The 13,528-nt window shown below is 44.8% G+C and overlaps 1 protein-coding gene and 1 long non-coding RNA gene across 5 annotated transcripts in view; one reads left to right on the forward strand and one right to left on the reverse strand.

Annotated features, from left to right (window-relative positions):
- The window catches only part of TGFBR3 (transforming growth factor beta receptor 3), a 197,851-nt gene that overhangs the window by 49,525 nt on the left and 134,798 nt on the right, over window positions 1-13,528 (reverse strand). For all 4 annotated transcript variants that reach the window (XM_059138273.1, XM_059138271.1, XM_059138274.1 and 1 more), the window contains one exon: window positions 1,452-1,635. In XM_059138273.1, coding sequence (XP_058994256.1) covers window positions 1,452-1,635 — 184 coding nt within the window. The remainder of the gene's footprint in view (window positions 1-1,451; window positions 1,636-13,528) is intronic.
- LOC131810382 (uncharacterized) overlaps window positions 3,403-13,528 on the forward strand; it is a 44,114-nt gene continuing 33,988 nt past the window's right edge. The window contains exon 1 of the long non-coding RNA XR_009345562.1: window positions 3,403-3,502. This is a non-coding gene — a long non-coding RNA (uncharacterized LOC131810382). The remainder of the gene's footprint in view (window positions 3,503-13,528) is intronic.

The following is a 13,528-nucleotide window of genomic DNA, read 5'->3' on the forward strand; positions in this document are numbered from 1 at the left end:
CTGTAATACCTTTTCTTATTCTAACAAATTCTGGGTAATCAGCATTCTTTGATGCTACTCGAGTTCTGCTTCAGAAATGCAGACCACTGTGGGGGGGTGTGTGGCTTAGAACCTTTGCTAAAAGAGGTTCTTCATTTTGTTCCAATGGAACTTCACTTCTATAAGCTACCTGACCACCCCCCCCTCATAGTCCAGAACAAACTTCAACTTTTGAACCCAACATACATCTAAAATTCTTCTCTCTGTGAAACAAATCTTCCCATCTGGGTGCCTACTTGCGTTTTTAGGATGCGCTTACTTGGCTAAGGCTTAATATACGGCATCAGGAAACAAGCATTTGACTCAGGAGTCAGGAAACCTGGGTTTGAATTCTGGCTTCGCCCCTGGCTAATAATGTGGATTTGAGCAAGCTAGCTTCACCCACCACTAACCCCTCTGTAAAATGGTGGAAATAATGGTTTCCTCCTAAGATTACTGGCGAGGTTAAGTGGGGTCCATGGGAAAGGCACCTGTTGCAGCCGTGTTGTGGCTTCTGCACACAGCACACACTCTTAAAATCAGTGTCCTCCTTTCCTGCACCTGTCACACAGCCCAAGTATAAGAACGGGCCATGAACAAGCACTCCATAACCCGTGCTATGCTGTCATGTAGCCTGTGAAAGGGGTGACACGTGCTGTTGAACTCAACAGAAAGCAGATGGACGCGGAAGACAAGACATGCGGTTTTCACATCATCACCTGACTACAAGAACTCATTCACGAGAGTTGTTATTTCTAGTAACTCAGGGGGGCTCCAAATACGCTCAACTAAAAATAATGATGAAAGAAGTTATTTTTAAAAATGGGCCTTCAAGCTGACTGACCAGATATTTATATCCCTCGGCAAGGCAAGGAAATTAAAAATGGACCATCTCCTTATCAGGGCCACACAGGTCCTTTCTCCAGTAATTTTGTCCTTGTCCTTGGTGTTAAGTTTTAAAAATATATTCAAACACTTTTCCTCTGCTATTGTCCAAAATCTAACCAATGTTTTGAGACCATAAACTAACATTGGCTTCCAATGTTTGCAGGTTAACAGGTAAGGGGGTGCCCTAACTCCTTCCGGCAACTCCTCCTTTCCATTGGCAATCGCCTCCTTTCCCTCACCTCAGATTCTCACCCTTCAGTTACTCTGACTTCTGTGCATGGATGTCTTCTAAACCCTACACCGCAACCTCCTCTCTCACCCATGTTATTCCCCATTTCCTACTTGGCTGTTACCAGGCCTGTTTCCTCAGAAGGAAAAAAAGAGAAGGAGGGAGCATGAGGGGAGTAGGCCCAATGATCTCCCGGGTCCCTGCCAGCTCCAACATTCTGTAATTCTAGGATTCCTTGCCCTAACCACCTGGTCTCTGAAAAGAAGACAACTGAGTGTCATAAATCAGTCATTAATTGAAACCACATAAAATTTACCTTCTCCCACTTTAATATAAATGTTTCTTGCTATCTTGAGTTCAGTGAATGAAGTAACTGCTCCGTACTCCTTTCGAGCCCAATTTAACAGATGTTCGTTTCCATGGGGGAAGCTCCTTTCTTCTGTTTTTGCTGACAAGGAGAAGTTTCCTGATGAAAACTGGACTGTGGAACCCTGAGACACCTAGAGGAAACAGAACAGAACAGAATAGAATAGAATAGAATTGAGAAACATATTTATTGTGGAGCAGTCACGGGGAGCTGAATCATAATTAAAGAGAGCACTTATCAACCAATGGCTATTTGTCGATCCATCTTCTTCTCTTTGCTACACAGGCCGATCTATCTTTATTTTTTTCAGCAGCTGATTCAAGAAAACAATCCCAAGGCTACTTCTCCCAGGAAACAACAAAGCTACCAATGATGCATGATGTCCCTAAGAATTTTCAAAGAACTCTGTGATGAGAGACCACAGATTGCATTGTGAATGATCATTGCTGTTTTTTTCTGATATCTACATTGAAGTGATTTCAAGTAATGGGTTTCAAGTCAAGTGGAAAGCCTTGATGAGTGCTGTCATGGATTTGTAGTGGCCTTCAAGATCAGGACAAGAAATCCGAAGTCCTGCTAGCAGGTAAACTTGACTTTCAGGTCGTCCATGACCACAGCATCTACCAAAAGTCAACCACCACGGAGACACAGCAAGAATCCCCCTTTGGTTTACGTTCTCTTGAACACGGAGATAAAAAAAAGAATGACTGGAGACTGCCAGTCTTCTACCACATTACACTGCTTCCTAGAAGTGAGTGAGATCCATGTATGCTACCGTTTATTTTGAAGACCCCCAAATCCCCACAGATAATGAAGTCAAGAGGCTGCTGGACTGATCCCAGTACAACTTTCAGGATGATTTATGCAAATACCACATTCTTGCTTGATGTATTTAGACAATTGCTGACCTAGCACATCATGGTATATATAATTAACACATACAAAGGAGGAAAATTATCATCTCGTTGCTGCACTGTAATCAAATTTAGTTGGTGAAAATATGCATGTCATCTTTACTGGCTAGCATTTGCAAAAATAAATGATTTTATGAATGTCAGGGTGAAACCTCAAATTGTCAGCAAAAATGTTCATAAATTCCCAAGTCACACAACTATAAATGCGTTAAATTTCACATTAACAATTTACCACTAACAAAAAGTACAACAGTTTCTGATTATAAATAACCGACCAAAGGCAGGGTGAGAGCAGAAATTTTGCTTATGGTTCTATCGCTTACAGCAGTGTTTTCAAGCTGAATGTACATACAAAATGGTACTTATCCTAACTATTGTGCTGGCCTTAACAGTTTCTATTCAATTATATGTATGTACAGTAGTCTCCCCTTATCTGTGGCGCACACCTTCCAAGATCCCCAGTGGATTCCTGAAACCAGAGACAGTACTGAACCCTATGTACACCATGTTTTTTCCTATGCATACATACCTATAATGAAGTTTAATTTATAATTGACACACAGTAAGATATTAATAATAATTAGTAATAAAACAGAGGAATTAAAACAATATGTTGTAAATAAAAGTTAAGTGAATGTGGTCTTCTTCAAAACATCTTATTGTACTATATTCACCCTTCTTCTTGTGATGATGTCAGATTATAAAATGCTTACGTGAGGAGGGACTCCTCAGTGGCTCAGCTGGTAAAGTGTCTGACTCTTGATTTCAGCTCAGGTCATGACTTCAGGGTCATGAGATCAAACCCCATGCTGGGCTCCATGCTCATTGGGAGGTTGCTTGAGATAGTTCTCTCTCTCCCTCTGCCCCTGCCTCTGCATGTGAGCTCATTCTCTCTCTCCCACTAAAATAAATAAATAAATCTTTTTAAAAAATTCCTCATGAGGAGATGAAGTGAGGCCAAAGACACAGGCATTGTGATGCAGTGTTAGGCTACCAGTCACCTCCCGACAATATGTCAGGAGGACTGTCTGCTTCTAGACCGCAGCTGACCACCAATCAAAGAAACCACGGAAAGTAAAACAGCAGGTAAGCGGGCACTACTGTATTTTTTTAAATGCCAGCAAAGAAGTTCTTCACCAGATTGATTCCATGATCTACTGATGCTATGGTCTCACTCTTGGTTGAGAAGTAGAAGCATTTAAGAGCTTCGGAATATCCTGAGGTCCAGGCCACACCCCAGACCAATTAGAATCTTAGGGATGGGACTCAGACATCGGAATATCTTGAGGGTCCCTGCGGGATTCCCAAGCTCAGCCATGGTGGAGAAGCCCTGCCTTACTTGGTACCGAGTGATCCATAGTTTGAAAAGCATTATTATAGGTCAGGGGCAGTGTGGGTACCTTGCAGCTTCCTCTATACCAGTGGTTCTTAAATGGAGTGATTTCTGTCCCCCTGGGGACTTTTGGAAATGTCTGGAAACATTTTTTTATGGTCACAACTGGGAGGAGAGGCTGTCTAGTGAACAGAGGTCGGGGTGCTCCTCAGCATCCCTGCCCCCCATTCTACAACTGCAGCCCCCACAATCAAGAATTGGCCAAAATGGGGGCGCCTGGGTGGCTCAGATGATTAAGCATCTGCCTTCAGCTCAGGTCATGATCTCCAGGTCTTGGGATCAAGCCCTACCTTGGGCTCCCAGCCCAGTAAGGAGTCTGCTTCTCCCTCTGCCTGCCTCTCCCCCTGCTAGTGTGCTCGCTCTCTCTCTCTCTCTCGCTCGCTAATGAATAAATAAGATCTTTAAAAGAGGGGAAAAAAAGAATTAGTCAAAATGCAGATAGTACTGTGACTGAGAAATGCTGGTCTACACTATGAACTGACTGCACATTAGAAACATTCAAACATCTACTGGATCCCCAGACTGAATCCCCAAATTGATAGCCCTCTCTATGCTAGAAGCTGGGCTGTCTAGTACTTAATAAAGAATAAGAGAAGCTTCCCCGTTTGTACTGGCCCGGGAAGCTGAGAACTAATCATTACTAAGCTGGACATAGATGATGACCTCTAACTACGTAGTTACCCCTCCTACACACCTACTATCAGGCTCCATGAAGTGCTCCGAGGTGTGATAATGACATTTGCTAAATGTCCTGATGCCAGTTATATACAAGCAAAACCAGTGGGGACAGTTTAGCTTTGCCCTTGTTTGGACAATGCCTAAGAAAAATTTCCCGAACCGTTTACCTGCCAACCTTCGTCTAAATACTCCAAGGCTTAGCTACTCACCAACACTGAACTCCAGAGTTTATCTGGTTTTTATGACTTAAGCACTGTAGCAAAACCTTCTTTCCACCAAGAAGCACTTGTGCTAATGGAGGCTAAAGGACTTGTGATGAAAAGTCATTTTTTTCAAGCCTGTTACTGAGAAAAACCCACAATAGTGCAAAGGCTTTTGTCCCTCTGCCAGCACAGTTCTGAATATTTAGGCAGGCACCTTGAATGCGCCTCTCTTTTGTGCTCATCACGGGACAGCTATAAAATAAAGCACTTAAGTATTAAGCATTTTACAGAGAATGCATTCCTTCAGAGAGGAAGGTGGGCTCTACCGTGTCAGTAAGAGAAGAAATAGGGAGCAACTTCGAAATGTATGCTCAAGTCACAGAAAAGCAATCTGATGGCATGGCCAATGCTTCAAGAAGGGTCAACTCCTGGCTGATCCCCTCAAGCACCGTCAACCCAGCTCAGGTCTGTGTTCTCCTGGGGCCAGCAGCAACTTGGCTTATACACTCACGGCTGAGGAATTTGGAGAAGGAGTGAACTGCCACTCCTCAGGCACATTCCAAGGAGAAGAAAGCAAAGCTGCCAGAGGCAGTGAAGTGTCCCTGACTACAGGTCAGTGGAAATTTTCTGCTATGGCAAGGGGTTAGTCAGCACTCCTGACCACCCGCTCTCCTGGCTCAGCCAAAGCTGGACGCCGACAAAGGCCTCCCCCAACCCCCACTGAGCTTTAGAAGGTAATGTTATTTCCATCTGATCCTTGGACGACCTGTGAGCGAGGCCACTATGATTTCCACAGCAGAGAAGAAGAAAGCTCTGAGAAGCTGTGGGCCTACCCAAGGTCAGAGAGTCAGCACTGGAGCAAGACCAGAACAGGAGACTTCTGACTCCTGGTCACAGCTGGCCTCTGCACCAATCCTGCCAGAAAGAAGACCTCATCAGCTCCCAAGGCAGATTTCTGTTCTATCTGTAAGCTTTGCCTTAGGCCCACGTGTCAGAGCTCTGCCTTCCAGACCAAGAACTCCTTCCTCTTCTCTCCCTGAGACCAGCCTTCAAATGTTGGAAGATGTCCTTTGACCCCGATCACGACTTTGGTTCTTCAGGGTGCGATTTCCAGCCCCCTCAACAACTCCCCAGATACTGTGGTTCTCAAAGCTTTACCAGCATAGTCTCGGAAACACAGTGTCTGGGACAAGACTTGGGGTTTGGGGTGTGGTCCGACAAAGGCATTGTGATGGTTAATTCTGTGTCAGCCTGACAAGGTGACCAGAGTATTGGTCAAACGTGATTCTGAGTATTTCCGTGAGGGTGTCTGTGCATGGTATTATATTTACATCAGTAGACTGAGTAAAACAACCTGCCCCTCCTATTAAGTGTGGGCCTCCAATCAGTTGAAGGCCTGGCCCCTCCCTGAGTAAGAGAAAATCTCCTGCCTGACAAGCTCATCTCCTTCAGACTCGGACACAGCTCTTCCTGCTTCTACAGTAGCCTGCTGGCCTTTAGATTCAAATTGAGGCAGACCCTGAGGATTTGGGGACTTGCCAGCCTCCATAATCATCCGAGCTAATTCAACATACCTCTCTTTCTACATATATGTGGACTCTTAACAAACAAGGCCCCAAATCACATTAAGCTTTTTCATCAGCTGAACCCTGCTGATATCTCATATTCATTAACTTATACTTTAAACATACTTGTGACAAATATTTATTGCGCACCTGCCTCCCCTATGCCAGGTGCCACCGGAGAATCTGGGATAATAGTACAGAAGATGACAGACAAAACTCCCCATCCTTGTAGAGCTTACCATCTAGTAAGGAAGTCAGAGGAGCACAGTAAGTCAGTCAAATATGCAATATCCTAAGAAGTGCTGTGCAAAGAGGAAAGGAGAAGGTTTAAATGTTGTCGTGGGGAACGTCCAACTGAGGAAGTCATTGAGCAGTTAAATCCCTGAAAAAGAGAGACAGCAAGCCCTGCAGATGGATATAAGAAGGAAAACATCTGTGACGGGGACAGCAGCAAGTGTAAAGGTGGGGCGAGGGCGAGTGGGGAGGCTTGTGTGGCCAGAGCACTGGGATGGGCGTTGCGGGAGGGCACAGGTAGGTGAAAAGGTCAGAGGGGTCAGAGAGAGAGACTAGGAGGTCCCATCTGACCTTACCCTTACCCAACCTTACCCTTCTGGTAAGGACTTACAGTGTTTAGTCTGGGTGAGATGGGCCACCACTGGAGGTTCATGAAAACAACTAACAAATGTTTTAACAGAATTACTCTGGCAGCTATGGCCAGTCTAGACCGAAGGGAGACAAGAGCACAAGGCCAGGAGTAGACTTCTGTAATAATCCTGGGGAGAAAGGGTAGCAGCTCATGCCAGGGAGGTGACGGAGGACAGGGCGGGACCTAAGTCTCCAGGTCTTTATTGGGTCGAGGCTTTCTGCATCCCTCCCTTATACCAGTAACTCTTTCCTATAAATACAGAGTCTTGTATTTATTCCTTAGACCCATATTCGAAGTCTGTGGAGAACATATAAAAATCCTCACTCTTTTGGCTGTCAACATTGCTGTATTTCATATTTGTACCTCCTATACTTTCATCTGAATCCCTGAGTGGTGGACTAAGACCAGGCTAAGGTCTGTGGCCTTTCAAGTACACCCCCATGCTGACCCCAGCATGCTGAAAAGCACCCACTGGGGTCACAGGTCATCCAGCATCGACAAAGGAACTCCCCAGAACTGTCCTCATCTCATTTCTAAGGGCATCAGAACCTGCCCGGGGACATGGTCTGTCACCGTCGTCCCACCACCGGTCAGTGTCCCCGCCCCTGCCTCATCTTCATGGCATGGTACCCTCATTAGAGTCTGGCCTGGGTTAAAGTCTGTGGAAGGACATAGATGTAAAGAGAATAACGATAACCAAAAATATTTTTTCTAAGACAATCACAACTGCAAAGAAAATACCGACATGAGTGAACATGGAATTCTTTTTTGTTTGTTTAAGATTTTATTTACTTATCTGACCGAGAGAGATCACAAACAGAGGCAGACAGCAGGCAGGGAGAGAGAGGGGGAAGCAGGCTCCCCGCTGAGCAGAGAGCCCGATGGAATTGTTTTTTAAAAAAAAAAATGTTAAGAGCAAGAATTTTATATTTGGATAAAACAGCAGAAACTTTCCAATGCTATTTATTGCATCCCCCATTCTCCACCTTAGCTGTAGGTACTCGCCGTGCTACCATCTCACTTTTGGCTCTAATATCTCAAGCACTCTATACCTCAGGGATCACAGTCACCTCCTATCTTCCAAGCTGCCAATCCTATCTCCTTCTTCCAACCTGGCACCTGAGAGATCTTTCTAAAAAGTCCACACAGGATGATGCGAGACAGTATTAAGCATCTTAGCTGGCATATGACCAGAGAGGGTCTCTGCCCACCCCACTCCCCATTGCTCCCCCATCTCCTCACCATACAGGATCACTCAGTGACAGACACATCCTGCTGCTTCAGGCTCCTGAGTCTTTCTACACCCTGCTCCCCACCTGCACTATTCCTCCCAAGCCTCCCAGACTCCCCTCCTTTCCTCAGAGTGTAGTGGGGCACAGGTGCCTTGTCACACCTCTCGTGAAAACTGACAAAAGAACACCACCAGGAGGGCCATAAGAGCGCCCTGTTCATTCTAAATCTCCCGGGCCTGGCACAGAGCTTGGCACAAAACAGGGACTCAGGAACTGCTCGTTGAATGGAACGCAGTCCTGTTATTTCCAGGAAAGGATATGCCATAATTTCTTCATTCCTGTAACCCGAACTCCTTACTTCCCTCACTGCCCAAATGATCTCTTAGCCAACCTCTAAACCCCATGATTTGCTTTTTCACCCATTAACTCCAACTAAAAACCAATTATGAAATCATTCAGTAGTTCCATGTCTTTCCCTCCCCCACCCCCCAATTTAGTGAACTTTCCCCCTGCTTGCTAATTAAAACCCAATCCTCTGACATTCCCTGACATGACAAACGTCTTCCTGTGGGAATGAACGGAGCGCTGAGCTACAAGAATCCTGATCCTTAGCAAGTGAGTGTCTACTAAAGGGGCAAACAGGAAGCACTTTATGGCCCAACAACCCCTGGGCTGCTGAGAGGCACACGGAGCTACCTCCCTTCCAGAATGCTCGCCCCTACTTAAACCACGCATGACATTTGTATTTTCGATTCTGGTTATGCTACCAGATTTTTTTTTAAAGAGCAGAACATTACTCTATCTGCCAGTGCTGGGAGTTTTATGACAAGAACTTACAGCTAGGCAACGAGAGCCAAGTTTATTATTTTTTCTGGATCAGATTCAACAACCTTGTCCAAAAAGAGCAAGAAAAAAGCAAAAGCAGAAGAGGCAACCAGCCCTTTTGTTTCCACACCTGTGTTTAAGCTTTAACTCTTAAAGTCCTAAGCAGATCCACGGAAGCCTCAAGATTTATCTCCCAATCCCAAGCAAAGTGAACAAATCCGGGCTGATGGGTGCAGTCACCATTTTCCTGGAACAGGGGCTCTCTGTTTTAGCACTTAACTCAGCCTAGTGGCTGACTCAGAGGCCTGGGGGTTGCCTCACGGTATTCCTCTGGGCCTCCCCCAAGTTGGTCTGGTCTTCAGTGAGGGGGGAGACAGAAACTTTGCTGATGGTGCCATCCCATAAGGACTCACCTCGTCCTGTCCCCTTCTTCCCGGCTCCCTGCCCTCACCTAACGAAGAATGCTCCCAGGCCAACAGTCCTGATAAAGAAATCTCACCTCAAGTTTCACCTCACCCTCTTCAAGGCCACTCCCTGTTACCTTCTCATGGGACCTATTTAAAATTACACTCCGACCGGCCAGCAGCCCCACTCTAGCAATCCCGATGTCCCCTGCCCAAACCTGCTTCCCATGTTCTTACTGCTATTAGATTGAACAGTCACCTTCCAAACTATCAAATACTTCACTAATTTATTATACTTATTGACCATCCCCAACCACCAGCACGGAAGCTCCTTCAGAGCCTGGTATCTTCATCTGCTTTGCTTGTGGGGCTATCCCAAGCACCTACGACAGGGCTGTGCATAGAAAAGATACTCAAGAAGTACTTGTTTGGGGCACATGGGTGGCTTAGTCGTTAACTGTCTGCCTTCAGCTAGGGTCATGATCCCAGGGTCCCGGGATCAAGCCCCACACTGGGGGCTCCCTGCTCCTCGGGAAGCCTACTTGTCCCTCAGGCCACTCCCCCTGCTTGTGTTCCCTCTCTCGCTGTGTCTTTCTCTGTCAAATAAATAAATAGAATCTTAAAAAAAAAAAAGTATTTGTTTAATGAATCAATGAATCTTGCGGTCTGATTAACTGGTAGTTCTGAAATTCTGTCACTGAGAAGGATTCAGCAGTCATTCATATAGAGAAGCAATGGGAGGCAGCAATGGCAGGAGGGCCATGACCGGTCACGTGTCTGCCAGTGGCTTGGGGCAGGCTGTACTTGTTCCACAGCTGCCCAAGACAGTGGCTGCTAGCCACTTGCCACCACTGCTCACTCGAAATATGGCTAGGGAAACTGACCTGTGTTGTAAGGGCGCCAGCAACTGTACTGTGTCGTATGGCACAAGAAAAAAGTAAATAAATCTCAATAGTTTTTTTATTGATTACATGTTAAATGATATTATTTGATTATGCTGGGCTAAATTACATATGCCATTACAATTAATTTCACTTATTTCTTTTACCTTTTTGAAAGAATTATTTATTTGAGAGAGAGAGGGAAAGAGAGAGAGACAGCATGAGCCTGTGCAAGCACCAGAGAGGGGAGGGGCAGAGATAGAAGAGGACTCACCACTGAGCAGGGAGCCTGAAGAGAAACTTGATCCCAAGACCCTGAGATCATGACCTGAGCCAAAGGCAGATGCTAAACCAACTGAGCCACCCAGTTACCCCATTTGTTTTACCCTTTTAAATGCACTAAAAGAAGATTTTAAATTGCCTCCGTGGTTCATTTTATTTCTACTGAACAGCACTGCTCTAGAACTCCCAATATGACCATAAGGAAGCACTGATAATATCCATCTATCCATCTGCTTCTTGATCTGCTCTCAGAATGTAAACTAATGTCAAGAAGCCTCCTCAAGCCCAATACTTCACAAAGTGTGCTCCTTAGATCACTTTAATCATCCTGCAGTTTCTGGGATGGGGAGGAATGCAGGGTCCAGGAAATTGCATTATAACCTTCCTCTCACCACTCCATGATTCCAAGGCATACTCGAGAATCACCGCTCTAGGCGCTAGATACACATATTATTTAAATTCCAAATAATCTTTGTCAAGCATGAACAGGATTGCATACAGATTGAGCAAGAATTCTCTCCTCTGCACGGGTAGAAAAAAGAAAGGGGGGGGGGAGCCCAGCAGAAGAGCGTAAAGCCAAGTCATGGATGGAGTCACCCTCCTGCACATCTAAAAAGAAAGAAATAGGCCTTGTGAAATCAGAGGAGCCACAGTTCCCCAAAGATAAAGAAATGCCGGCTGACATCTCAGAGGAAAATGTGTTCCAGGAACTGCACAAACACACACCCCATGTCTCAGCTGTGGTCCATTTGGAGCTTGAGTTATCAGTCGGGTGAATGCCTGCTATTGAGGCTGTCTAGCTAGCTCTTTGCGGCTGCTCTGCTCTGCTTGCACACCCAGCTTCACATATTTATAGACTTTAGAATTGGTCAAGGGGTAGCGCGTAGACAATCAAAATCATCTCCTCTCCCACTTCTGTCTGGCCCTACCCCCCAACTTTTACCATTCCTATTCCCTTCCCCTGACCCCTGTGCAGACAAATCTCTTCTTGGAGTTGTCTGATTAGGAAAAATAGAGCAAAACAAGAACAACAAATAAGGCAAAGAAAAACACATCCGTATTTCCAAAACACCTGCCGTGTCAAGTATTTACTAGTTCCATTCTAGAGGAAAAAAAGATATAAAGTAGAACAGGCATTTCTCTAGAATTTAGGTTTATATGTAAATAGGATCTCTACAGATGGGCCCTAGGACTCATAACAGTGTCCACACAGAAAGGCATTGAGATTATGCTTTGGTGTATTTTGTGCACAAAGTCCAGTAAAAACAAACTCACATAAAGTACTGGAGCAGTACTGAAATATTTACCTCCCAAATGAGGACTAAACCCTGTACTCTGAAAGAGGAAAAAAATCACACGCTCTCCCTACCCAATTCCTGGGGGGGAGGGGCGGGGGGGGGCTGCGCTTGCCCATTTCCTCCAAAGCCACGTGATGTGAAATGTGATCTGAAACCTGTTTTCTATTAACCATATATCATGAGTCAATTTTTTTTAAAGTTTGTTTTAAAGAAATAATAACTTCCATGCCCAGAACCTACAGTCATAATTTGTAATGCTACATATTCATGAACCATGTGATTATGGTATCTGCCGACCATGCATTCAAGAAATACAAGTCCATGCAACCATTTAAAAATTCTTGGGTGTTTTTTATTTTGCATCTACAACCAGATTACTTTCTTCTACTAAAACAACGTAAAACATACTCAACGCTTTTTCTCAAAATATTCATGACGGTCACCCTCTGCTTTTAATTTTTATTTTTGCTGAACTAGAAAGAACTAAAGGACTGAAAGTGCCCTCTGTTCTTAACACCCAACATGTTTGCACATGTCCAGGAAGAAAGCTCTGAGATGCTGCCACATGAGTATAAACACGCACAAACTTGAATGTGGGCCACTACAAAAGCAATACTCGAATCTCCCATGGCAATGTTACAGAAATGATAGTATATGTGAATATACAAAGAGAAGCAAAATATGTCACTCCACCTGAAACACAGATTCAGTCCGCACAAGTAACCAAATTAATGAAGCGTGAGCTGCTTTATAATGTACAGTTTTCCAAAGCAGAGTCCCAGGCCACACAGGGACCCTCAACGGTCTTAGAAAATGAGCTCTCCAGACTCCTAAATTTACTCTTTCTCATCTGCCAATGTTAGCAAGATTTTAGGATGAGCATGACCCAAAATTTAAAGTACATGTGCCATCTAAAGGGTACTTTTCAGGGGAGCCTGGGTGGCTTAGTCAGCTGAGTGTCCAAATCTTGGTTTTAGCTCAGGTCATGATCTCAGGGTCATGAGATCAAGCCCCACATTGGGCTCAACACTGACCCAGCCTAAAATTCCCTTCTCCTGGGGCGCCGGGGTGGCACAGTGGGTTAAAGCCTCTGCCTTCAGCTCAGGTCATGATCTCACCGTCCTGGGATCGAGCCCCACAAAGGGCTCTCCGCTCAGTGGGGAGCCTGCTTCCCCCTCTCTCTCTGCCTGCCTCTCTGCCTACTTGTGATCTCTGTCTGTCAAATAAGTAAATAAAATCTTTAAAAAAAAAAAAAAAAAAAGATTCCCTTCTCTCTCTGCACCCCCCCCCCCAGCCTGGTACTCACGTGTGCATGCTCTCTCCCCTCCCTTAAAGAAAAAAGAGAAGAAAAGAGAGAGAGAGAGAAAGGAAGGAAGGAAAAGGAGGGAAAACAAAAAGTAAAGGGTATTTTTCAGGAAAAAATAAAACGTTGGCATCATTACTATTACTTGCCTTGATCCTCAGTCTGTTTTTGCCCTCCAGAAGTACTTATGGGAAATCCCTCACCAGGAAAGATTTTTCTTTTTTTCTTTTAAGTTACATCCAATCTGCTAACCCGGGTTCCAACGGACACAAACGGCAATTTACAAGTGCATGGCTCCAAATAGGTTCTTAGAATTCCCTTTACAGAATTCCTCTTTATCAAGATCGATAATCCAAGTTCCATTTTATAGACAAGGAAATTAAGACTCAGAGAAGCTACAGG

This window comes from Mustela lutreola, chromosome 10 (assembly GCF_030435805.1).
Source record: "Mustela lutreola isolate mMusLut2 chromosome 10, mMusLut2.pri, whole genome shotgun sequence".
Taxonomy (NCBI): domain Eukaryota; kingdom Metazoa; phylum Chordata; class Mammalia; order Carnivora; family Mustelidae; genus Mustela; species Mustela lutreola.